This window comes from Cygnus atratus, chromosome 18 (assembly GCF_013377495.2).
Source record: "Cygnus atratus isolate AKBS03 ecotype Queensland, Australia chromosome 18, CAtr_DNAZoo_HiC_assembly, whole genome shotgun sequence".
Lineage (NCBI taxonomy): Eukaryota > Metazoa > Chordata > Aves > Anseriformes > Anatidae > Cygnus > Cygnus atratus.
In genome coordinates this window covers 2169722-2195612 of record NC_066379.1, presented here as the reverse complement: position 1 = coordinate 2195612, position 25891 = coordinate 2169722, and the positions used below count along the sequence as shown (strand labels likewise).

Genomic DNA, 25891 nt, shown 5'->3' with positions numbered 1-25891 from the left:
GCTGTAAACTGTTGCGGTGTTATCTCTGATGGAGGCTAACCCAAGATTACCTCCTTGCCACAGCCACGTAAGTGAGACTTGATCTGTCCCGCAGACGGAAGTTGTGAGACAGCAGATATGCCTGCACTGGGTCGGGATGGGTGCCATGGTCCTACAGCCTCTTGTGATCGGGCTGTGGATGTACGCACCCCCTTTTTTTGTCAAGGCTGAGAGGGATTGGGAGAGTAGAGAAGATGACAGCTAGCAAAGGGAGCTCTGGGGATGGAAAAGGTGACAGGAGGCAGTAACAGGGATGTTTTACCTGGAGCATCTTGTCTGTGCTACGGCAGTGTGACAGTGCTGTCTTCTTTGCACTTAGCTAAGGGCCCACTATGCTAACTTTCTTCCTTCTCTTTACTTAGGAGATGAATTAAAATGCAGCACACCACGTGCACAGAGGACAGGATCTACCACGCGCTGGAAAGATGTCTACACGGGCTTAGCAGAGATGCTGTCTCCAGCAGATGGGCTGGTAGGTGACCTGTTGGCCATGAGCCTGACCCCCTGACAGCCTTGCCGGGGTCATACTTTTCTGTCTGTGCCTGATTTGCCCTCTCATTGCCAAGCTACCTGGGTAGAAGAGACTTGCAGGCGCTGCTGGAGGCTTGAAGGCCTTTTCTCCCTTCCAACATGCAAAGTTAGAGGTGGGATCCAACCCGTTCCATTTCCTGAGCCTCTTACTGCAGAGGAAGACGTACCGAGATGCTGAGCAAGTCATGTTAGGTCTTAAGTAGGTATAGACTGAGCAGAGGAGTCATGTGTCTTGCCAGTTGTCCATGTGTGAGCTGGAAAGAGGAGTTGCTCACCATGAAGAAAGAGTCCTTTGTGTAATCAGCCAGACATGCCTTGCTTTGATGTATAAAGACCTCACAACCTCTGGGTGTATCTCTGCTGCATTGTCAGAAGCAAGCGTTAAGATATTGTTATCAGCTTTGTTTGAATCTGGCTTAGATACTGTGGTGGCCATAAAGACAGGAGCTGTGGAAGGGCTGTGGAAGGCTTCGAGTTGGCAGTGGTGAGGGCAGAGCAGCAAAGAGCAGAAGTCATTCCTACACCTGATATTTTGACTTCTCATACGCGCGCTTTTAGGCTTCAGTTAAATCACTTCCTTATCCTGTTGCGGCTGAAAGAAATGAATTTGAGGGGCTGTCAAATCCAAAATTCCTTTTTCTGTGTAGTTCTTCTGTTCTGGAGTTCTCCCCCTCTGCTTTTCCATTGAATGTCAAGAAAGAGGTGACAACCATCTCTCGTCTGCTGCCGAATCCTGGAGCAATGCCTCTGGCCGTGCCCATTTCCTTGCACCCGCCAGAGCAATGCCGACTCCCTTTGCTGTAGCATCGCCCCAGGGCTTGGTTCATGCAGTTATCACCAGCCTTCCTGGGTCCTTCTGGTCTCCCCACTTTCTGGGATCCAGTCCCCAAAGCATGTCCTAGATTCCTGGCTCCTGGAAGAACGACCGTGCCTTTGGCACCATTAGAATGTGTCCGAAGGAATCCCTCTGGCCAAGCGGCTCATTGTGCTGCGCAAAACTCACCTCTTCCTGTAATTATAATTAATCAGCTTCTGTGTCACTCACAAGCTCTGCCCTTCAGTAATCCCAGCCCCTTGGCATTGCTTTAGATAGCCTCTAAAAAATGACTTTGTAATTTTTCCAGCTCGTCAGCAGAGATGGTGCCGTACGGGGCTGAGGTGGCTGGCGGTGGGCTCTGCTGGATGCAGCTGTGCTGCCCGGGGGTTCCTCATCGCTAGTGCTTTCCCCCACCTTTCTGCCCACTGGCTTTTGCGCCCCTTTGTGTGGGCTTTGTGGAGTTTAGCGGGGTGATCTGGCATTCCTGGGTGAATCTCAGGCGCTTTGCACATCAGAAAGTTCCCTTTCATCAGCCGCGCTTGTGCTTGTGCCAAAAATCTTGAGTGTGACGGGTGAGCGCAGTTCCCGCAGTCGTCGGATTCAATGCTTCCAGCTCTGCTGCGTCCCAGCCCAGGCACTTTTGCTGGGTAGTCCCTGGGGCAGCGTTTCGTGGCTGATGCTTTCAGTGCTCTTCCATGTGGGCTGGCTTTTAAAGGCTTTGCTTTGAAGAGCTGCGGCTTCACATCCTACCCCCTTGCAATCGGAACTGGAAGCATTTTGTTATCGCAATAGCATGCGATTTAGGGAAAGCAGAGCATAATGCACAGATATCACCACACCCCTTAATGGCATATCCTATTTCTTTTCAAAAACAGAGTGGAAATGTTTTTATGTGCATGTCTTTGCTGTTTTACAAGCATTACAGCTTTATTACTGCAGTCCTGTGTCAGACGCAGGCTGCTATTTATGGCAGGGCTCTGTTCCTCGTATGGTTGGTGAATCTCTCCATCTTGTTCTTAGCCGTGCAGCAGCCTTCTCCTTTCTCATTTTCAACTTCTTATATCACTTCTATTTCCCAATTTATTTGCTTTCCCCTACTTTTCCCCATTTCCATGCACCAAAATTATGTACTCCAGATTGCAGCTCTTTGGGCTGGAACCCAGCTGGAATTTTGTTCATTTTTCAATTATTTGAGGCTTTGTTTTTATACGATAACTTTATAGAAGGTTGCTCTGGAGCGGGTGAGTAATCACTTCCGATGTGGCATTTTCCCCCTGCATGAGTGACTGAATTGCGGAGGTTTGTGAAGTCAGCGAAGGGGAGAAGTGAGAGTGCCTTGGCCATCACAGGTTTATATCCCAGAGCCCGCAGTGGGCTCTGGGGTCTAAATTGACCATCTTTCCTGAACTGCAGCCATTATGGGAGGAACAAAATAGAAAAGGGCTAGGAAAGGTGGTGAACTTTTCCTCATGGAGATCTGCTTTGGGAGGTCTGGTTGCCTTCCTCCATGCTGCTGGAGATGATAGTAAAATCCAGGCATGCTAAAGGAAGAAAAATATTTTCTTGTTCAGTAGAGAGCAATGAAACAGAGTGGTTTTGGTGGAGGAGAGTGCTGGGGCTGTCTGCCCTAGGGGATCAGTGGGGTGAGAAGGGCTGCAGGAACTGGGGAGGTGCTGGGGAGGCTGTAGGGCAGCCCGGTGCCCCAGAGGTCCTGGGGATAGGAGGATGTTGTTGTGGGGTTGCATGGAGCCAGGAAGGAGGAAGGATGCTGGTGAAGAAGGTTGGAGAAAGGATGAAGGTCACTGGTGTGCTGGAGAGCCAGAGAAATGTTCAGTGATACGTTTGTGAGCTCAGGGAGTTTGGTCTGCTCAGCTCGAATGAAAGGAGGCTTAAGACACTGCTTGATTGCAGTCATCCAAATATCTGCATGGGGAATGCGGTCTGGTGTGGGGATGCTCCAGGTTAGCAACCGAGTAGCAACCTTGCAAATTTCAGCCACTGAATTGCTTTCAGCAGCCTCGTGGTGGGCTGTTGGGCTGGGATCGCTGCCTTCCCCTCCTCTGCCCTGTCCGGGTGGAAGCACCACGCATGGATCCTGCTCAGGGAGGTGCCGCGGTGCCCTGCTCGTGTGGCTCTAAGCAGCTGCCAGGGAATGGGGGCTGCAAACTGCGCCCTGGTGCAGCCTGGGGAGCTTCATCAGCCCCCTCCCCCCCCCCCCCCCCCAGGGGGTGCTGTGCCTGTGGGGATGTGCTCTGTGCACCTCGAACCCACCCACATCCTCCAGCTGCTGTTGGAATTTTTCCATCCCTCCTGGCTGTCCATTGCAGAAAATCAGCTTAATCTGGTGGAAAGGATGGGAGTGGGTCTGAGGGAGGGAAGAAATGGAGATTTCTGCTTTTCACCCCTCCACGTGCGTCACTTCTGACGGCATCAGGAGCTGCTCACTGGGATGCTCGCCCCTAGCACTGTGGGCGAAGGCAGCTCGGGCGCGCACTATTTCTCCTTTTCTTCTTTCTTTCTTCTTTTTTTTTTTTTTTTCCGATTTGACAGTCACCCCCTCTAAAAAGTGGCAGAGGGGAAACGGCGGCTGCTGAGGTCAGGAAGGAGCCGCTGCGGGAGGCGGGCGGCTCGCGGCAATTCTCAGAAGAGAAATCGCAAAGCCTCATCCTTCCGAGGCCGCCCACGGGGACGCTGCTCCCGACCTCCGGCACGCTGCCGGCCGTGCCGATAGCGATCGAAGCCCCAGCTCGCCCGCGGTGCCGCCTCTGCTCCCCTCCGGTCCCTGCTCCCAGCATTTCCTTTGGGCTTTCCTCTCCCAAAGGGAGATTTTTCTCGGGGTCTGCATAGGGTTAAGCACGGTTCAGTGCTGCGGGTTTGCGTGTCGGAACCCCAACACAGCTCCAGGATGCCTGTGGAGCTGGTGCATAAATCCAGCTCTTTCTCTGTATACAACGGAAAACCAACAGTGCTGGTTCGCTGTTGTGCAGCAGAACTTGGCAGGCTGAGCGTGAGGGTGGGTGGATGTAAGCAGTGTTTAGCTGTGGGGCTGCTGCCCTGCTGGGGGTCCTTGGTGCCTCGTGGCGCAAACTCATTTAGGGTCTGGAAGGTGAAGTCCTGGGTTGTGTCCCCTGCACAAGGTGCGTTGATAAAAGCTGACCTGGCCACTGCTAGAGCTCACCCCACCAGTGCTTGGCCAACCCGTCTGAGTGGAGGTCATGGGCAGCAGGGCTCCAAGGACACTCCCAAGCTGCTCTTTCCCCACAGACCCAGGGGCCTCCCTTGCATCTCACAGTGAGAAATGTGCCTTTGGGGAATTCAAGAGCAAATGCCATGTCCAGGAAAGTCTGGTTCAAGCTTTCTGTGTGCCCTCAGTGCGCATTCTCCCCTTGTCCGCAGCGAACCATCTGCTGGGCTGTGCTGAGACGGGTGAGCAGCTGCAAATAAAACCTTCTGGATGTGGTTTCCACCTGGCCACAGCCTTTCCCTGGCCTGGGAATAAACCCAGTGCTGCCCTGCAGTTTGTAGAAGTCCCCAGCACCCAGCTGTGTCCTGGCTGGTCACTGGGCACCTGTAGGAAGATGGAGATGACACTTGCAGAGCAATGGCTTGTGCGCTGTTAATGTCACCGGGGACTTTTGTTCCTGACCCATGAACACGAGAAACTTCTCCCTCAATGGCCGAATAACCTTTTTGGTCTGGATACAGGGGAGAACTCTACTCCCAGTGCTTGGAAAGTAGGTGCTCGTGAACTGGGCTGTGCATAGAGGGAAGGGAATTCCCACCCAGCTCAGGGTCCCGTATCCTGACAAATGCCCAGTGGTGCTGGCACTTTGCTTTGCTGCGCGGTCTTTGTTTATTGTGTCCAGGATTTCCGAGCTGCATTTTGTGCTGGAGAATATTTTTAGCAAGGATGCAGCTGTTTTGGTGTGTCTTTGGTTAATGCTGCATTGCCCAGTTTAGGAGCTGGGCTCCTGGCAGCCTGCTGCCTCCCAGCACTGGTTTGTTTTGCTGTGGGTAATCCCAGTGCCTTTCCAGGACCGTGAGTTAAACAGAAATTCCTCTGCTCGTAGCGGAGTTATTTAAATAAACCTTGCTGCATCTTCATGCTTGAGCTCAGATTTCCTGTAGAACACCCAGAAATGGGTCAGAGGCCTCAGCCCTGAATTATATTTGTAAGCTGCTTCCCTGCTGCTCTCCTCTTGCCCCTGCTGCTTTCCCATCCCTCCCAGCCCATCCACTGTGCATTTGCCCCAGCACCTCTGCGGGGAAGGAGCCCAGCACCTCTCCCTCCGCCCTGCTGGGCGCCGAGCAGCAGCGAGCTGCCACTGCTGCTTCCTCCTGCCTCGCTAGAAGCGAGAGGAAGGAAGGAGCCCGCGCCTTGCTCAGGCTATTTGTGCTCGTGGTCGCGCTCGTGCAGGAAGCGGCGTACTCCTCAGCTGGTGATGCACTGAGATGCGCTTTGGCTCTGCTGGGCTGGGGCTGGGCTCTTCTGGGTGCACAGCAGCTTGAAATAACCCCCAAAACCTCCCTGCTGAAGCAGGAGCGGGTGTTTGAAGGTGTTGTGTGAGCCCGAGGTCAGCAAAGCTCCCAATGGCTCTGACCACTTCTGCTGGGACAGTTGCTTTCGTGAGCATCTCACAGATGCTGAGGCTTTCCCTGGAGGATGCTGCGCGCTAGGACAATGTTGATTTATTTGATCTGCTGCAGTCCTCCAGAGCAGAGCCACAGCCACTTTTGTAAGTCACTACAATGGCACAGAGGGAGCCTTGGAGCTGAATTACCTGGTTGCTGAGGCTATGCCCTCACTGGTCAAGTGTCACAACATAAGGTTGCACCAAAGAACTTTGATTCATTGAAAATAAAATGTTGTGTGACAGAGGGAGGACTCTGCAATGGGGAACAGTTCCTGCTGTGTTCCTTCTGCTGTAGGCAAGGCATGAAGCCACAGGACTCACGGGTGTCCTGATGCCTGGAGGACAAGCAAAAGCTGTTTTTGCAACCTTAGTGCTTGTTTTGCTTGTCTTACCATCAGCCTTCTTCCAGCTGCACTATGGCAGACCTCTCTCCTGCTTTAAATTCCCCATTTCACATCTAGTTAAGTGTATAAAGGTAATTTTATGGCATGAATTTGTAGCTTCTGCAGCTTGGGAATAACAGGACAACATGGCCTGTAGGTTTGTGAGGAACACCCTGTCCCCTTGCCAGCTAATGGGGTTGTCTCTTCCTTGTTAGCTCCAAAGCTTTGGTCAACACACGTGTGTTGGTGTGTGGTATGTTTCTGTGCCACTGCATAGACCATGCAAGTGAAAAATGGCTGTATTTATATTTGTTTTCCCTCCTTGATCACTAACCTGGCTTCCCTGCAGTGAGAGATTCTTGTTTATTCTTGGTTGTGCTTTCTGTTGACTGAGTTTGGAAAAGTCCTGATGCCGGCACCCCAAATCATGCTGTGGCTGGTGCTGAGCCGAGCGATGTCTGCACACTGTCTGCTCCTGCTGCTAACATCCATGGAGACGTGGGCCAGGAGAGACGCAAACAAGGACCCTTCCAGATGTTGATATGCTAGGTGTTTGAGATTTCTCTATAACTTCCCTCCGTGGGACTGTGTGTGGTGCCCGGTTCCACAAGGAGGATGGGGAGGATGCTGTTCCCTCCTCAGTCTGCAGATCCCGATCCCCTCTAAGCCAGCAAACAGCCCCTCCTGCAGGACACATGGTCAGGATGAAGGATGTGCCCGGTGCCTTCACGCAGATTGTTCCCTCTAAACCATCTGGGAGGGCTGGAGGTGGCCCCGACCACCAGGAAAAGCCACAGCTCTGGGGAGCGCCTTGGGCCATTGTCACCAGCGGGGTCCCTGCACGTGTCTGAGGAGGGAGGCCGGGGAGGTTCAGCCGGCTGGGGTGAAGGACCCTCCATCCCTTTGCAGTTCTCCTCTTTCAATACCTGGCTAACCCGGAGGGGTTTTAATGTATTTTATGACAGTTTGGAGGTGTTGAGGAGGTGGAATAAATGCTGGGCAGGCTTAGCAGTGATGCTGATGTGTTCAGCAGCTGCAGCGATGCTGCTGTGAGCTCTGACTGTGCATCTCCAGGGCCTGGCAGAGCCAGTCGGTGGGATGGGCATCACTCCTTGGCTGCAATGCAGCTGGAGGGGCTGGTGTGTGCGTGATGGGGACCTGAATTTTGCATTTGGTGCACCGGACTGCAAGAGCACTGAGATGCTTGTTAAAAGTGATGCTGCTGTGATAAGCACCATTTGGAGAGCTTAAATCTGTCCACATCAAGGGTGCAAGGTCAATTTTCCTCCGTAGCGATATGACCCAGGCATCAAACACCTTCTCCCTGACCCCTTCTCACTGCTCATCCCTCCTGTGAGTGCTTTGGGCCGGGCTGTGGGTCACTGTGCTCTGTTTCCATTGCAGCGGGGCTGTGCCTGAACTGCTGGAGCCTGCAGGAGCTGGTGAGCCGGGATGCTGGCAACTACCTCATCCTGGTGGAGAAAATCCTCTGCAAGGCCAAGGAGGTGAGTTGGGGGCTGCCGGCTTTGGAGTGGAGCTTTACAGAGCTTGGTGGGTGATTTGGGGTTGGGTCAAAGCATTGTTAGAGCTCAGGATGTGCTCCAAAGTGATGGTGACAGCCGCCTCATGCGTCCCACCAGCTTTTGGCACGTGGGAATGGGTAGGAAAGCAGCCAGCTCCCCTATCTGCTCTTCAGGCAGCACTGCAGGTCCTTGGGGAAGGGTTTGGGTTTCTGCAAGCGCTGCTCAGCACCATGCCTCCTTCAGAGCTTCCCAGGAAGCCCGGAGCTGCTGGTCCAGATCGGAGCAAACCAAAGGCTTCCCCTTGTTTTTGATAGAAACTTTGCCACTGCTCTGCCTGCAGAGCAAGGGATGGAGCCAGGGCGCTGGGGACAGCAGGCAGGGTCTGCACTGATCAGCATGGCATGGTCAAGCAAAACGGGGAGGAGAAGCATCAGTGGGGCCGATTGTATCGGCTGCCGTGCCCCATCATGAGCGGAAGAAGCTGGGGGCTGCCGCGGGGATGACCTGGGAGGAATCCCTTGATGTGGGAGGAAGCGGCAGTGTTTGCTGCAGCCTGGGATTCATGTGACGGGGTAAATGCTGCCTTTCATTTTGGGGGAAAGAAAGGCTGCCTAGCTAATACGTTAATATGATTACTGCTATTCTGTTTAATCTTTTTTTTTTTTAATGGCTTGGATTGATCTTGTTGCGGATGACGTTTTATTACGTTAGGGTTTATTTATGTAAGGGTTTATTGCACTTTGTGCTGTGCTCATAAACAAGGGGAGACAGTGTCCACAAGCCTGCTCTTGAACCATCACCACATTCCCTGGTGGAATAATCCTGCTTCCTACTGGAAGAGGTTGGGACAAAAATGCATGCTTGGCATCGTGCTTTGCCGTGCCCTTGCAGAGGCTGGGCTGCCTGGCCACCACCCCAAAGTGCCTCCTTTGAGCTGCTTCCATGAAGTTCCATGCAACTCTGCGAGGATGGAGAGCATGGGAGGGCTGGGAGCTCGGCTGAAAGCTGCTTCTGGAGGCTAAAGGCAGCGTGTGCCGATCTGCCTGTCACATCTGTGAGGGTTACTGGTGCCTTAAGGGTTATTTTTTCATGGACACAAGTGGTCCCCCTCTGCTGGGGATGGTGACACGATGGTGTGGGTCGGGGTGCTCAGATTCACAGTGCTGGAGAGTCTTCTGACACCACTCCAAGGATGCTTTTGGGTAATGCTCACGGTGAGCAGCCTGGCTCATCCTTCCCCCTTGCGCTGTTTCCTACAGGTGCAGGAGAAGTGTGACTACGACCTTGTGATGCCCCTGGCTCTGCTTTTCTACTACGCGGTCCTCTGTGTAAGTCCGCTGCACGTAGCGTCGCCCCGGCCCCGTGGGACAGCCACAGGTGCCTTCTGTCTGAAAGGTCCCGGCCTGCTTTGATCAGCTCATCCCCAAAAAGGTCCTGTGCGAAGCTGCAGGGAGCAGGAGCAGGCAACCGCTGCACAAGCTGAGAGACATGACAAGATGTGCTTCAGTGTTTTTAATCATTGCATTTAAAGATGGGTCAATGAGAAAGGGAGACAATATCTCTCTGCAGAGAAGCAAATTCTTTTTGTTACCCTTTATACTCAGGCAAAATGTGTGGACAATGCTAATGAAAAGAAGTAGAGCATTCACAGGAAATTGTTTTTTATTATTATTATTATTAGCACAATGCATCATTATCCCGAGGAAACCACTGCTGCCAGATCTTGCAAAAGCACAGGCTTTAACACGAGTCATCTGTATGGATCTGTGGCTGTTAAAAATAAATGGATGTACAGGCTGTGGCACGTGAGCCTGAGCCCGGAGCCTGGGGAGGTGCAGAGAGGAAGAAGCTGTTTCAGGGCTGTGCCCAGCGGGATGCTTTGGCTTTTCCTTGGAAGAAGATGGGATGTCATGGGGTGAACCCCTGCTCCCGTCTGCTTCTCCTTCCCCCTTTCCAGCCTAGCCCCCTCCCCTCCATTTTTTATGCAGGGCTCCAGCCCCAGGTCCTTGTTCCCTTCCTCACCAGCTCTCCTTGTCCCCACAGGCTCCCTACATCCCACCAGGCTCTGAGCTGCTCCTGAAAGCCGCCAGCATCTACCACAGCTTCCTCACCTGGCCTGTGCCCTACTGCGACATCTTCCGTGAGCTGCTCACCTTCATCAGTGATGAGCTCAAGGCCCCAGGTAAGTGCTCCCGACCCGCCAAAGGGCTCCTGCGTGCTACTGGTCCTGCATCCCCAAAATCCCTGATCTCACGCGGGGTGCAGCCAGGTTTCTCCAGAGGAGTGCAGCAGGATGCTGGGGACGTGTTTTTTGGGGGCTGCCTTGTGTGCGAGGCAGCAGGAGCATCCCAAGGACTCTCAGCTCGGGACCGGTGTGGATTAGCAAAGATCGTAGCTGTCTGCTGGCTGCCTTTCAGTCTGGTGGGTCTTCTGCACGGCCAAGCACATGCCGCCCGCTTCCGCCGAGCCCTGGCCTTTGCTCGAGATGCTCAGTGGTGTAACTGGGGTGATAACAGTGGGTCCATTCATCGACATCAAGGTGGCAGGAGCCTTTGAGCCTGCCATGGCGTGGAGGTTTCCATAGGGCTGCCGACTTCCCGGCTGTGTCCTTGCAGCCGAGACGCTGCCTTGTGATGCGGCTTTGGGCACATCTGTCGGCGGCAGCAGCGCTCCTCTTAATTAAGCACCCCTTGTAGATGTCCTGTTGTTCCCAATGGAACAGCTCTTCCAATTATTTCTCAAAAGCCTTTTCTCCTAATCTGCCCATCTTTCCGTGGCTTGTGGAGAGCTGTTATTGCACAGAGCAGATTCCAGCCCCGTTTAATCCTGCACGGGGTCCTTGATCTGCTCTGAGCAGGGCTGGGGAAGGCGCAGATGGGCACAGGGGCTGCGGCTGAGCATGGTGATACTTCCCCATGCCCTCGAACCAGGCAGCTGGTTTGGAGAGCCCCGATGGGAACAAATGCAAGGTCCCTGTCCATGCAAAGCCACAAGGGGCACGTTGTCTTCACGGGTTAATCTTTTAATGAGCCAAGGGGAGATAGGGTTGGGCACCCTCCATTAAACCTCTCTTTGCAAGTTTCTAAGGAGACCCCAGCCACCACGGGAGGTCTGCCTGGGTCACCGTGCTGTGCTCAGCCTCCGGCTCAGAGCTGCAGGGCTTGTGTGGGCGTGGGGATGCTTGTCCTATGCTGCTGCAGCCACGGACTTTCCCAGTTCCTTCCTGGTCACTTATTGCTGTGACATCGGTTCGGGCCCTGTTTGAAAGGCCTCTGGGAAAGCCCCAGCACTGGGGATGTTGCTACATCCTGCTCTTGTGCTGTCACCGGTGCCCAGGGCTGCAAAGCTGGGGACTTTGGTCCAAAGGCTTTTCCCCTCCTACAGACAAATGGGATTCCCCTGCCTCTGCCAAAAGATGCTGCGTGGGAGGTGTTGGTGTGTGGGGCTGGGGAGCCCAGAGCCACCCCTCACCATGGCCTTTGGCCCCACTGGAGCCAAGAACAGCGAAAACGGGTCCTGTGCTGGAAGGCTGGCCAGGACCTCATGCACAGCCTCTGTGACCTGCCGTGAGGTTGAAGCAACAGCTTTTTATTGAGATGGGAGTAAATATTAACTGAGAACGAGTGGCTGTCAATATTTGACAAGAATGCAATAGCTTTTATCTGCAAACTGGGCTGATGTCTCACAAGAGTAGTGAACGCAGCTGTGTTCAGAGGGGGCCAGCAGGGATCCCTGTGGGGGCTGCCCCCCGCCCTGTGGGTGCTGCTTTGGGGCTGTCGAGCAGCAGCTGGGGTGGGGACGTGGCTGCCTGTCGTGCGCAGGGTGCTGGGGCTACCTGATGCTGTAGGATCGTCCCTAAGATGTCCCTTCTGCTACTTGGGGGTGGGATGTGCTTTGCTGTTGTCCCCCCGTCACAGGGACTGTGGCTTCAGGTCCAGCAGATGTCACCCTGCTGGCACCATGGAGACAGTCCTGGGGGAGGCAGCTTGGGGACGTGGGCTGCCCGTGGTGGGCTCGGTCCTGCTGGGGCCAGGCTGGGCTCTGTCCCTGCAGAGTGCAGGCGGCTATGACCTGCTGTCTGTGAGTGACATCGAGGACGTGGAGGGGCTAAAGCAAGTGGCAGAAGCTGCTAAATATCACCGGCGTGATGCAAACCAGATTCCACATCAGCAGCGCGGCAGAAGGGGCTGGGGATGGAGCAGCTCTGCCATCCTGTCCTCTGGTTCCTCTCCTGTCGCTCCCTTGCTCCTGGGCTCATCCTTCTCGCATGCTGGACATGTCTTGTCCCCACCGGGGCTTTTGGTGCTGCCGTTCCTGCTCCAGGCTACGTCTCGGCTGGGTCAGGACAGCTTCAGGAGACAACACCGACGTGCTCATGAGGCAGGGCAGCCTGTGGTGCCCCCATTGCTCACGTCCTCTGCTCTCTCCCCCAGGGATTTCCTTCCAGAGGCTGGTGAGGACAGAGCAGGGGCTGCCTGTGAAGAACTACCAGAGCTCCACTGTGTAAGTCAGGCACTGCTGGCCTCACTCTGTCATATCTCCACTATTCTGTGCTACTTTTGCTGCAGCACTTGAGGAGCAGCAGCAGGGTTGCAGTGAGCAGCATCCCCAAAATAGTGGTGGGCACTGGGTAGAAGAGCTGGAGAGCAGAGCTGAACTGCAGGAAGGGCTGGGGATAGTGACTGTGGCATTTCCACAGCTGTGGGTGAGGGTCTGTGGGCATCAAATGTTGGTTATCACCGAGCGGGGATGCAGATCTGGGTGCAAACAGGTAGGGAAGGCAGAGGCTGGAGCCACCAGCCTGAGGAGGGACAGGAGCAAGCTGGTCCCAGTGCAGCAGTGCAGGGCTTGTGGGTTCAGACACACTTTGCACCTTACTCAAGGGCTGAACCTTTCTTCCTGCCAGGGCACCTCATTTGTAAATAGGAAAATGAGCCCTGGCGGTGCGTGCCCGTCCTGGCTGCAGGGCCACTGCTTGCACGGCCACCTTTGCTCGGGGCAGGACGGCTCTCCTGCTGCTCTGGCTTCTCCACGCATGCTGAACAGCTCTGGGTCTGTGTCAGCATCCTGCCCAGCCATGCTGGTGCTGCTGTGCTGCTTTCCCAGTCCAGCTGCCCTGCTCTGTACCATCACGGGTGCAGGCACCCGTGGCTTGCAGCGAGGTGGCTGTATTTGCATAAAACCCTGAAAACCTGGCACAAAGCTGCACACAAGCTGAACCTTGGGTTTTTTTTTTTTTTTTTTGAAAGCTTGGGCCCTCTGCCTGAGCTTTCTAGAACCAAACACAACTGAGCCCACCCTTAATTCAGAGCTGTGTTCACTCAGTTAGGAGCACTGTTCATGTCCATAAACCTAAGCACATGTCTGTGTGCTCTCCAGGCTACGGGCTTGGGAATTTAAAGCCTGCTGGTGTTCATGTGGTGATCCAGAGCAAAATTCCCTTTGCAGCTGAAGGCTGTGGCTCTGGTCTCCAGCAAGGGCAGAGCAGGCAGCCTTGGGGGTGGCAGAGCAGGAGGAGGTGAGCTCTGGGTGGAAGGGCTTCCCCTGAAGCCTCCCAGCCTCATGTGTTTTCCTCCAGAAGCTCTTACCAAGGACATCGTGGCTGGTACCTGCACCATCTCACTACTGGAGTCCTTCAGATAGTTTAAAGCTTTGCAGCACCTTAAAGCTCAGCAGGGATGCTCTGAGGTTCACTCTGAAAGGGAAGATATTTTGGGGGCCCCTCGCATCTTCTGCTCCCACCTCCTTCATCACACATGCTGGATGTCCACTTAGGCCGACCAGCATCTCGGCTGGAGCCCTTCCAGGGCTGACCGAGCAACCATTGGGCTGGCAATATTGCAGGAGAGGTGGTGCCAGGGGTGCACGCAGCAGCAGGACGGAGGATGCCCACCCTTCCCTGCGCCCAGCAGCGGGGCTCTGGCACCCCTGCGCCGCCCCAGCTGCAGTGGATGTGAGGGGACACTGCCATCTAGCGTGAATTTCTGCAGGACAGTGTGCCACCGGCATCGCAGCCTGGCTGCCCATCTAACCGCCTTCCCCGTGTCCCCAGGACTGTGCTGCTGCTGAACCGTTCCGAGGTGCAGAGCGAGTTCCTCTCCATCGCCGAGAAGCTGAGCGGCACGGAGCCCCCGCGGCACGCCACGCTCGTCCTGCTGCTGGAGCACCTCTACCAGGCCACCTTCGGCACCCGCTGCGACCTGGACAGCCTGCACCGCCTCCTGAAGGTGGGCATCGCCTTTCCCTTCTCTTCTTGGGGTAGGCCTCGGGTCTAGGCTCCAGTTTTGTCTTCCTGGCCCTAACTGGGGAGAGAAAGAACCTCTCCCCTTGGTTGAAATGCAGCAAAAACTTGCTTCGACCAGAGAAACACTTTGCTTTGGTGTCTGTGGGGGGCGAATGCTTGTGGTAAAACCCTTTAGGTGTGTTCCAGTGCATGTGAAGTGAAAAGGGAGGTGCTCGTTCTTTCCCCCTGGTTTTTAGTGACAGGATGCACGGGAAGGGCTCAGAGCTGCATCAGGGGAGGTTTCAAGACAGCAGGAAAAACTGCTTTACCGAGAGGGTCAGACACTGCAGCAGGCTTCCTAGAGAAGTGGTTGATGCCCCGTGCCTGGCTGTGTGTAAGAGGTATTTGGACGATTCTCTTAATGGCAAGTGTTAACTTTGAGTCTGCCTCAAAGCAGTCTGTAGATTTGACGATCTTTGTAGGTCCCTTCCCACTGGAACTTCCTGTTCTATTTTTTATTTTTTTTCATTTGCATAAGATTTGGAGGAATTTGAGTGGGTAGCAGAGGGTGAGAGACTTAGTAATTTCGACTCGGTGACCTTCCCCAAAGACCCGTGCTCCCCTCCCCGGAGGTGTCCCCTCCATCTCAGCCTCTGCTCTTCTCGCCCCAGGCCAAGCCGCTGGAGGAGCTCTCCGAGGTCTACGCCAGCGCCGCCGAAGCCCAGGAGATTGCGGCTGCCGGCAGCGACCCTGCGCTGGCCCAGGAGCAGCTGCAGTGCGTGCTGCGGGACCTCGCCGGGGCGGCCGCCCTTCCTGCCATCGCGGGTGAGAAGCCCCCGTGCCCCCTTGCCGCTGGGTTTGGTGCTGGTTCAGCACTAGCCGTGGGCTCCCCTGCGCTGGGAGCTGCGCTTTGAAGTGCGAAATCCTGTTTTGTGCAAAGCTGTGGCCTAGCACAGCAGGAAGAGGGGAAAAAAAAAACAAAACACCCAGTCCCTATTTCATAACCACGTGATGAGCCAGAATTTTTTTCTCATCTTTCATTAAAACAACAACAAAAGCCATCTCCATCCTTTGTGGGTGAGAACATTCAATCAGAAACTGGCTGTAGCAGTGATGTCTGCCGGTGGCTCTTAGAGGTGTGAAACATCCCCGTGTCCCCGCTGCGTGACTGCATGGGACAGTGACAGCGTGCTGCTCGGCATGACCTGGGCTGCCCAAATTAGCTGCCAGGGTGGGCAGCATCTCCCCCGGGACTGCTGCAGGCCTCCTGTGCTGTGCTCGCAGCACTGGGAGCATCCCCGCAGGCTGACTCCTCTCCTCTCTCCCCAGAGGATGCTCAGCCCCGCAGGCTCCAGCCCATTCCCATCCCCGCTGCCCGCTGCTACACTTACAGCTGGGACCAGGATAACTTCGGTAAGCGGAGAGGGGCCCCATCCCCCTGTAGGAAGCTCCCCTGCGAGGAGTAAAATGTGACAAAAAGTCTCCCTGCGGAGGGGCTTTGTGTCCTGAGACCCCTTGGATGTTGCAGCTCTCTGGGGTGCCCAAGGAGGGGGTTCTGGCTGAGCAGGAGGTTTTGCCGTGCTCTCAGCCCGACCGCAGCAGTTTTTCAGGGGAAGTGTGGCTTCCCCTTCTGCTGAGCTCGTCTCTCTGGCTTCCCCATTCATGGAAGACCTTTTCTGGTCCCAGGAAAGTTGAGCATCTGTTGCCCACTGGCCCCAGCATGCTGAACCTGCTCTCTGGCTTGGGCTCTGCTGCCTCCCTGACCGTTCATTTGGGCTTTGACTATCAAAGCACCTAAACCCCTTGCCTCTCTTCTGCACTCTGGTTAAACCCAGCTTGGATTTGGGGTGCACTGGCAAATCTGCGTGGGAAGGAAGCAAAGCCCCAACCGCTGTTTGCTTTTTGAGAACCCAAACAGAACCTGACCTCAGACAAGTTTTGTTTTGTCATCAAATATAAGCACGTTATGAAAATCTAAAAATGCTCAGGGGTAGGTTTTTGGCCCTCAGTTTGAATCCATGTGGGATTAAGGAGTGTTGGCCGTGCTGCAGGAGGGTCATTGTCTGGGGTGTCCAGTTTCCAACAGAGCCCATGACAGAACTGATCTCCCTCCTGTGCCTTTCAGATGTCCTCAATGATGTCCTCAGCAAGGAGTGCAACGTTGTCGAGCCTGTGGCCTCAGAGAATGAGGAGGAGGAGGAGGAAGAAGAGGACGTGGAAACAGATGGCTGTTCCCCAGAGCGGGACTCGCTGCTTTCCCCCATCTCCACAATTTCCAAAGACTCCATGTACTCGGCGCTGGCAGAAGAGGGACCTAAGCACTCACGCATGTCCCTCTTCACCGCTTCCAAGGACTCCATCTCAGAGCTGACGGTGGTCTCCAGAAAGTCCTTGCGGTCTTTTGTCTCCAGCCTGAAGGACTGCATGGACAGTGGGTACGCGGAGGACAGTGACGAGAGCTCTCTGGACACAGTTGGGCGGCCAGAGCTGAAGGTGGAGAAGCCCCACCACAAATACAGACACACGCTGACCAACAAGATCTACAAACTGTTCAAAAGCAAAAGCCAGCTGGTCCTGAGGAGGGACCTGAAGGGCTGCCCGGACACGGGCTCGCTCCCGCTGCGCCGTGCCGAGAGCCTGTGCCACCCCCAGGCCAAGCACCGCGTGCCGGCGCGCTCCCGGCGCGCTCACTCGCTGCCGCAGCACGTTCTGAGCCAGCGGCTGCAGGCGCTGCACGCCCCGCGGCTCCTCAGCCTGCCCCGACGGCCCTTCCTCAGCTACGATGAGGACGCCAAGGTGTCCACCCTGCGTGTGGTGGTCTTCGGCTCCGACCGCATCTCAGGGAAAGTGGCCCGAGCCTACAGCAACCTCAGGTGAGCTGGGTGGCACAGGGACCTGGCTGCAGGTGTTCAGCCCTTGGTGTCTCACTGATGGGGTCACCAGAGTCCCGGCTTTGGGGTGGCTGCTGCCTTTGAGCAGGGCTCCCTGGTGCTGAGATGTGGCAGGGGACATCCAGCTGCCCTTGTCTGGAGGTGGAAGCGATGGGGACACTTACTGTTGGATGGCACTGCCATTAAGTCAGCGAGGCACAGAGGTGTCCTTGTCCACATGCCATTTGCTTTCATGTTCCTTCCATCGCTGCCTTGCTCTGGAAGGGGACAGAACCCTCCAGGTGCCACCAGGGTCTAATTCTGCACCTCACGTCCTGCCTTGCCGGGATGTGCCGGAGGACTTTGCTCACCCAGCCCTCTCCCATGTTCTCCTAGGCTGAAGGAGAGCACCTGCCCCACACTGACAAGGTACTTCAAGCTGCAATTCTTCTACATCCCCGTGAAGAGGAGCTGCCTGGCTCCAGCGGCCCCGCTGACACATCCTCCCCTGTCCCCAGGGGACCTGCAGCTCCGGGCTTCGGCACAGGCAGTAGGTGTCCTGCCCGCCGCTGGGCTTGTGGTGCCACCAGCACTCTGCTTGTTCCACCAGCAGGCCAGGCAGGGGGAGTGCTGGGGGCTCCTCCACCAGCCCCAAGCGATGGGAGAGGAGCATGGGGGACCCCGGGGTGATCCCGCTGTGTCTGGTTTCAGGAATCCACCTTGGCTGGGGTGGAGAGCAGCACCAACGACATCTCCCACTACATCGGCATGTTGGACCCGTGGTACGAGCGGAACGTTCTTGGGCTGATGAACCTGCCCATGGATGTCCTGTGTCAGGTACGTGTGTACCGGGTGGTAGGGCCTGGTGTCCCCCTTCCCCAAGGAACAACCCCATCTGCTTAGCGCTGGGCCACCATGCGGTGGCCTGAACCTGTACAGCAGGCTGTGCTCCATGGGCATGCGATGGAAATGAAGATGGGTGCCTCTGGTGGCCAGGAGAAGGGCTTCCATCCCCAGGGGAGTGGGATGGGCAGTTGGTGGTGCTGGGCTGTGGGTGCCTTGAACCCCGTCAGGGTTGTGACTCACCCCTCGCTGCAGTCTGCCAAGCCAGAGGCTGAGCCCCAGGGGGACTCGCAGGAGCAGCTGCCCATCCTGGCCGACATGATCCTCTACTACTGCCGCTTCGCCACGCGCCCCGTCCTGCTGCAGCTCTACCAGACAGAGGTAGGCAAAGGGGATCAGCACCATCTTAGCACTGGGAAAGGGGTCTTCTGCCTGTGCCACCAATGTGGGGCCTGCCTGGGGAGAGAATGTGGGTATGGCACAGCCACCTTGTGCTGGTGAGGCCAAGCTTGGTCTCCTCATGTTCTCCCGGGGACCTTTGCACGTGAGCTCACAGCGCTTTGGCTGGTGCTGCTGGCTCAGGGATCGAGGGTGCGGGTCCTGCCCAGACAGTTCTTAACTGACACGAGCAGTTTTCCATCCAAACACCTTTCCCCACAATACAAGAGGGACTCCTGGCAGTGCTGGCAGGTCATTCACATTTCTGGAAGTTCCTCTGGTGCCCTGCTTTCCTGCCAAGCCCCTTCCACAAAGCCCATTCTCCATACCTGCTGTGTGCCCAGAGGGAAAGGTTTCACTTGCACCACTTCTGCAGCTGTGGCTTTGGCGGCCCACTTGCTGGTGGTCTGTTAGAACAGCCTGAGGTGTAGCTAGAGGCGAGTGCCACCCAAGGCAGTGGTTGAAAAGTGTATTTTGAAAGCTCAAAGGACTTGCCCAAACTGACCTGTTTTCAGGTCAGGAGCAAGAAGGGCAGGTTGCATCCCCCAGCTCCATGGCCCTGTGAGGTCTCCTCACCACCACATCTCCTCCATCTCTCCTCTTCTCCCCCTGGCAGCTCACCTTCATAGGGGGGGAAAAGATGACCGAAGTCTTCATCCACTCCCTCGAGCTGGGCCACTCGGCAGCCACACGGGCCATCAAGGCTTCAGGTCTGTAACTCGTGTGCCGTGCGCCGCTGCAGCCTCGGGGTGGGAGTCTGCAGACTGCCGGGGTGGGCAATGACTGCTGGGGGGCTGGAGGGAGCCTGCCCAGGGGCTTTGGCACCACACATGGGCTGCAAGAGGGGTCTGAACCCGGGCTGCAACGTGAGCAAAGATACAGATATGTTTTCACAAATTTGGAGTTGAACCATCATGGTTCTTGTGCTCCTCTTCAGGAGAGAAGCTGTGGCAGTGCCTTGCTCTTTTACTTCTGCTAACTCTCCAGGTGTAATAGCCATAAAGCAATTTCAAACTCTTTTTTTTTTTTCCTGCTCATCAGCACCTGGCCAAGTGCAGCTCTTCATCTTTTTCATGCTTTGTTGTTTATGCTTTGTCCAAGAGCATCATTTATCCCTCATTCCATTTCCTTAGCTTATTGGGCAAAGCAATGTTTGTGAGTGTGCTTGGACCTTCCTGCAAGGAAGACCATGCACTTTTAAACTAGAAATTTATAAAATTATTAGAGATAGAAGTGATGACAGAAGCATCTGCTTGCAGTGTGGTCTTCAGCTCTCTTGGGGGTACCAAGGACCGCACGCTGCCTGGTGCAGCTTGCAGAGACATCTCGTGGCCAACCAACATACAGCATTCAAACACACTGCTTGATATTGTTAACCAACTGCTTTTCTGTGAGCTCGCCTTGTCTTTCTGAACAGAGGTCATAAAATATCCTCCACATAAAGTGTCACCACCCTACTGTCCCAAAATACAGACTTGGCCAGGACCTCTTCCCAGTAACTCATGAAACCACCAATCTTTTCTGACTGAGTTTTCCTTTGGTTGTCTGGCAGCACGCTACTTAACATCTGCAAAAAATTACCCAGGGGAAAAAAAAAAGTTAGTAAGTGTTGGGCACAGTATTTCAAGGCTAATTTAATGTGGGCACAAATATGCCCTGAAAAACAGGAGCTGTGTTAGCAATGCAGCCTTTTATTGCTTTGTGTTTTCCCTGGAGCACTGACCCTGCTGCACTGGCTTAGCCAGCACCGCTTTCAGTTTGCAGAGCTGCTTGTTGTGCTTTGTGCTGTAACTTCTGCACTAGAATAATTGCTTTCCGGCAGCTTTTAAGCCACCTTTTTTCTTTTTTGCTCTGCAGCTGTGTTCAGCAAACCAGGATTTTTCCCTTCCTGTAGGTACCGAGTGTGCTGCTGTATCAGTAGCCCTCTGAAAACTGGGGAGAAAAGTCCACCGAGTGACATTTGCTCCTTGTTTTGTGCAGGTCCAGGCAGCAAAAGGCTGGGCATAGATGGAGACAGAGAAGCAATCCCACTAACACTACAGATCGCCTACAGCAAGGTGAGTGCCTGGGACTTGCACAAGGACAAATGTGGCAGAAAACCAGTTAAGTGCTGCCCAAACTTGTCTCGGCTGGGGCTGGCAGAGACAGACACTGAGAGTGTGCTAAAGGAGTCCTGATCCAAGCCTGGGGGAGACAAAATCAAGCTAATTGTCTACTTATTGGCTAATTGGAGATGGCTTTCCAATCCTGAGAAGCCCAGTAAAACAGGGAATGTGCAGCCAGCTCCCATAGACTGGACATGTACTGGCTGCCAGTTTACACTGGTAGATTTGGCTTCCAGGGAGCAATCTCTTGTTGATCACAGCAGTCCTTTTTTTTTTTTGTTGTTCCTTCTGCAATTATTTAATATTAACCCTGGACAATTTTTGTAATGCTAAGGTTAAAAGAATTTTAATGTCTACTCAAATTTTGTGCAGCCCCAGGTAAAATCAGATCAGGGCTAGCCCAGCCAAAGGGTCGGGTTGGGAGGTAGGGTGGCAGCCTGGAGCACGGCATCTCACGGGCTTCGGTTGGTCTCTGCAGACAGCTGTCAGTGGAAGAAGTCACTGGAATGATGTTGAGAAGGTCTGCACATCCGTCAACCTCAGCAAAGCCTGCAAGAAGTACGAAGAGCTAGGTGGGTAGAGCTGGTCTTTGTGGCTTTGTGTAGGAAGCAGTGGGAGAGCCAGAGGACGGATGAGAGCCACGCTGGATCTTCCAGCCAGAGCGCAGAGAGAATGTGTGCATGCAGAAAATACGTGGGAGATGCCCGGTGTTCCCTGGGGCATAAGATGCTGTTCTCCTTGGCTCTCCTTAGTGCCACATCTGGGTTGAAGGATGTTCGGTTTTCTCATTATCCTGAAGCTTCCAGCTGGGAAATCTTTTGTTGGGTTGGGTTGTCCATCAGAGCGGAGTCTATTGCTAAATCAAGTCAGACCGAGGGAGGGGGTGCTTGTCCTGCCACTGCGGCTGTGCCCTGCAGCCAGCTGTCAGAAAGCACTGGCAGGGCTGCTGCTGCAGCTTGGTTTCCTTCCTGCACTTGGAGATAGCTGCCTGCCATGTGGGTTTGTTTCATCATTTCTTTTTTTTTTCTGTTCTGGTTCCCAATGGGCTACGAATAAAGCTTTGAGCCTTTTAAAGGCAGCAAGGCTTTAGTCTCTTAGTGTGCTGATTTAGAAGCAATATCTGTTTATTCTTGCTTGAGCTCTGCTGTTCTGGCAATCAGACACCCAGTTCTGAGTAAACTGAGGATTTTTTTTAATTCCTCTTTCTTCATGCACTTTATGTGTGACAAATTTATATCTGTGAGCAGAGCAGTCAGGGAAAATGACTAAAAAATCTACCAAATAAGCTACCAAACAGCTCCCATGTGCCCTGTGAACCTCAACCTAAACTTCCATCCCTCCTCTTGGTGCCCCATCCACAAAGCCATGCAAACAATCTTGGAAAAACCCCAGCAGGATTTAATTGCTCATCTCCTCTCTGTATTTCAAGTTGGGTGTTTCTGTGCTAGTTCAGAAGCTTCATTTGCACTGCCAGTGTGGTGGGTTTGTTTCAGGGCATGGGGAGAAGCTCCCACGCTAGGGAGAAGCTTCCCCTTCGTGAACCTCCTTCCTTACAGGAGAAACCCGGTCTTCTGCTCATCTGTGTCAGCTTTCACACTCAGCAGTTTGACCACAGGATGTCACTGTAATTCCAGACATGAAAAAGCATCTCCAGGGGGCCTGTAGGAAGGGCCACGGTGGGAGAGAGAGAATTTCCTCATCATGATGGGGCAATGGCTTTTCTCATGTTTAGTTGCTAAGATAGCTAAATGTTCTTTGCTGCTATTTTGGAAGATTACATCTGTCTATTTGCTTTCTTACTATGTGGGTTCTCATGGGTGAGGGAAAGCTACAGGCATGCTGTATTTCCCTGAAGTGGGGTCCTGCTGGGAGCCACTGGCTCTGGGATGCTTTGATGGGCAGAGGGACTGCCTGGGTTCCCAGCAGAAGCCTTGAGTGATAACAGTCTGCTTTTTGTTACAGCCTCAAAGACAGAGTGTCTCAACTTGACCATGACAGAGGTGGTTAAAAGGCAAAACTCCAAATCCAAAAAAAGTTTCAATCAGGTAACTCAAGTCATGGTGCTTTTACATTTGGTAAAAAGAGGTCAGCCTGGCTCAGCTGGGAGGGAGACGGGGCAGGAGATGGAGTTTGAGACCTGGGGAGCAGTCAGTAACTCCTTGGGGGATCCTGTTGGCCACCAGTTTTGTGTTGCCCTGCACAGGGTTAATGTACAGAGCCTGGCAGCTCCTTCACTTGTACTCTCTTTCTATCAGCAGCTCAGCGTGTCCCAGATAAAAGTAGACAAGGTCCAGATTATTGGTGTCCAGTCCTCCTTTGCCGTGTGCCTGGACCAGGATGAGCAGAAGATCCTGCAGAGTGTGACCAGGTAAGATCTGCAATGTGGCAGGCTGCCTGATGCAGTCAGCGCTCCCAGAATGGTGCACCCTCTGCATAAGGACTTAACCTCAACATACGGGTGGCCAAGAGGGGGGACAAGGTCCTGAGCACCGTGGTGTGTTTATGCCAGGTGCCCAAGCTGGCATGTCATAGCTTCAAGCTCTGTAGTGCAGCTGAGCTCAGGTGGGATGGCTGGTCCTGTTCAGATCCCAGCAGTATTTCACCTTTTATGACTGCCACTGTTTAAATGGTGGTCCCCAGTCAGCTGTTCAACTGCATGAAGACAGATCGTTCAGCAAGACAGAGGAAAGTCATGTAAAGTAAATGAGGTACCTGGAGAGCACTGAGTGCATGAGCAGAGCCTTCGGCTTCTAAACCTCATTGGGATCCTCCATCACCTTTAACATACCCATTGCAAAAGGACCCCATGATCTTCATGGGTGAGACTGGGGTAGGTGGAGCAAGAAATGTTCATTTGATTGTTCATCCATCAGTCGTGTCCCCAGGGCACCAAGCTGGCTCGCTGAGGATGGAATTTGGAAACTCACTGGAGGCAACATGTTTCTGTGGGCACAAAGAGATCCAACCAGGAGATCCACTGGTCTTAAAAACGTGCAAGCATTCTAATTTCTCCCTCAGGGGGAGCAGAGCTCTGCAAAGTTATGCTGCCTAAAATGGAAAGAGATTTCAGATGTTACTTCTTAAATTTCTTAAATAGGAACTTTTCTTTAGGAGCTTAACTTGTTTAACTGTGCAACCCAAGGGACTAATGTGATAGTTTAGTGCAAGAAATGCAACAGGAGCTATTGCCACTTCTCCAGAACAGGGGGGATGCAAAAGTTCTCATTGTCCCTAATGAGTTTCAGAAAATGCCCTGTGTTGGTTACTTCTCCTCTAGATCCCAATCAGAGCTAGCATATAGGACCTGAACTCTGGGCACTCCAACTCCAGTCCTGCACTGATTAAAGATTGCACTGATTCCCATTTGTTTGCAAAGTTTCTGCTGCATCCCAAGACCCTGGTTCTCAACCACACACCTTGCTTACATCTTGGTTTCTTTTTATTCCCTTGCAGATGTGAGATCTCTGTGTGCTACAAACCCCGGGACAGCAATCCCTTTGCACTGAGCAGGTCCTCTTCGACTGCCCAGGACCCTTCTGAGTTCCATTCTCTCCTGTGTTTACCCATTTCCACCTTCAGTGGAGCACTGCCGTAGAAGAACCATGTCCTCTCAAGACCAGACTCGCATCCAACACTGAAATAGCCGCAGGAAAGGGAAGCTGACTGTCCCCTTTAGGGCTGGATACCCAGCCACTCTTGCCCAAGACATCCTGCAGTCTGAAGTGTTTGCGTGGTGACTGAGCTGCTCCTGGTCTGGGCTTGGCCCATCCTTTGGAAATGGGAATATGGAGTGAGGTTCCGGTACTTCTCAGGATTCCTTGGGAGGAAAGTGGCTTCCTTGAGATCTCCACCTGGTTCAGCAGACTGCCAACATTGGGATTGAGAGGGAGAGGCAAGGACAGTGACATTTTCCTGCCAGCAAATGGTGCTGTGGCTGTACTTGACAGTGACTGCAAGGCCATTGTGATCTTGTGCGAGTTGGTATGGGGGGGGGGAGGGGGAGGGTGACACGTTCTGGAACGTGGATGTCCTTGGGTGTAGCTGGCCTTCTGTGCATGTGGATTTGACCACCCAAAAGATGTCCTGATGACTTTTCACCTGTAACAAGTCAGAGATGCTTGGGGTAGTTCTTTGGGGATAGGAACAGGTTTTCTCAGGGTTTGCTTTAAATTGCGAGCAATGGGCATCTTGAAGATAAACAGCACAAAGCAGAACAACCCAGCTGGGGCCAAAAAGAGCCCAGCAAGGGTTGTAGACTGCTGCTTGTGTCCCAGTGAATCCAGTGCAATAGGCCGTTCCGGGGCATGGGTGGCTTGTCGTGCATATGTGTGTTTACTGTAAATCCAGGACCTGCAGGAGATGAACTTCCACTTTCTGCAGAATTTCAGAGTTCATCCGAGAGGGAGAAGGACTCCCTTTTCAGGCTGTGTTCTTGCATCCTGCTTACCAGCACTGAATGCAAGAGACATCCCAGAGGCTGAACACTCAATAGTTGCTTGAGATAGAGCAGGAACCTTGCTCACACTCATAGAAGGGAGGGAGGTACTGGAAAAGCCACTAGGATTGCCTTAAGCTCACCTGGAAGCTGACTGGGTGGCTTTGGTAGAGAAGAACCCAGCACCAAAAACACTAGTGACACTTGCAAGCAATGATAGTATTTGAGATCCCTTCTTCCCTGCAAAGTGAGGTTTCTCCCCCTCTTCCTTCTCTCTGCAAGGCTGTAGGTACAGAAAGGTGCAATAGCTGGGTGTATTTAAAGGTATTCTGACCCCAGGAGCAATAAATGAGGCTGGAAAAGCCTTGCCTGGTTTCATAGCCCTCAGGGTTTCTCATTTAGTTGTTGGTCATTGCACTAATGATGGCTGGCAGGAGAGCATGCTGCCTGCTGCAGGCTACAAGGATCCTAATGTCGAGGATGTGCTCCCTGGGATGCATCTGGAAGGGACCCTCTGTGCTGCTGGGGCTGCAGGGCTTGGCCATGGTGAGATCGGCTCCATGTGGGTCCCTTGCTCCTCCAGAATATGGGGCTTGGCCAGCTCTTAGCACTAGTTAGAATGAGGCTGGGCTCTGTCCCCGAGGGCTGTTGGCACAGCAGCAGGGTCCCCTTGGTGGTGACCACGTGGAAGGTTGAATCTGCCAGGGAAAGGGCCAGAGCCCCAGGGCACTTCAGTTGCCTTGGAGGAGCATGGGCCAGGCTTGTTTGCTGCATTCCTCCACTTCCCTGCTGGAAGGGTTTTGGGGATCCCTCTGATGGGACTGCTGGTCCTGGCCCTGCTGTTTGCTGGACCTAATTCCTACCCCCCAGCCTCTGCTGCTGCCCGGGCACAGCCGGCAAACATCTGGGGCTGGGAAGGTGCCAGCTGGCTCTGCGTGTCCTCAGCAGCTCGGGATGCAACTTCTGCTGCTGACCAGAGAGTGAGACAGGAACATGCTCCCAAGGCCTCTGTGCTTCATTCTCCTACCTGAATAGGCCATCCCAAGGATG

General features: G+C 53.9%; 1 protein-coding gene across 1 annotated transcript; it reads left to right on the top strand.

Annotated features, from left to right (window-relative positions):
* The first annotated feature begins 414 nt into the window (after positions 1–414).
* PIK3R5 (phosphoinositide-3-kinase regulatory subunit 5) lies at positions 415–24001 on the top strand. The gene is made up of 18 exons (XM_035561866.1): positions 415–511; positions 7809–7909; positions 9187–9255; positions 9971–10109; positions 12361–12430; positions 13980–14154; positions 14822–14975; positions 15480–15563; positions 16276–17023; positions 17417–17570; positions 17732–17857; positions 18119–18244; positions 18918–19011; positions 20282–20358; positions 20885–20978; positions 22369–22451; positions 22662–22774; positions 23860–24001. Exons 1-18 carry the CDS (start codon positions 415–417, stop codon positions 23999–24001), a joined length of 2646 nt encoding a protein of 881 aa, XP_035417759.1.
* Positions 24002–25891: the final 1890 nt, after the last annotated feature.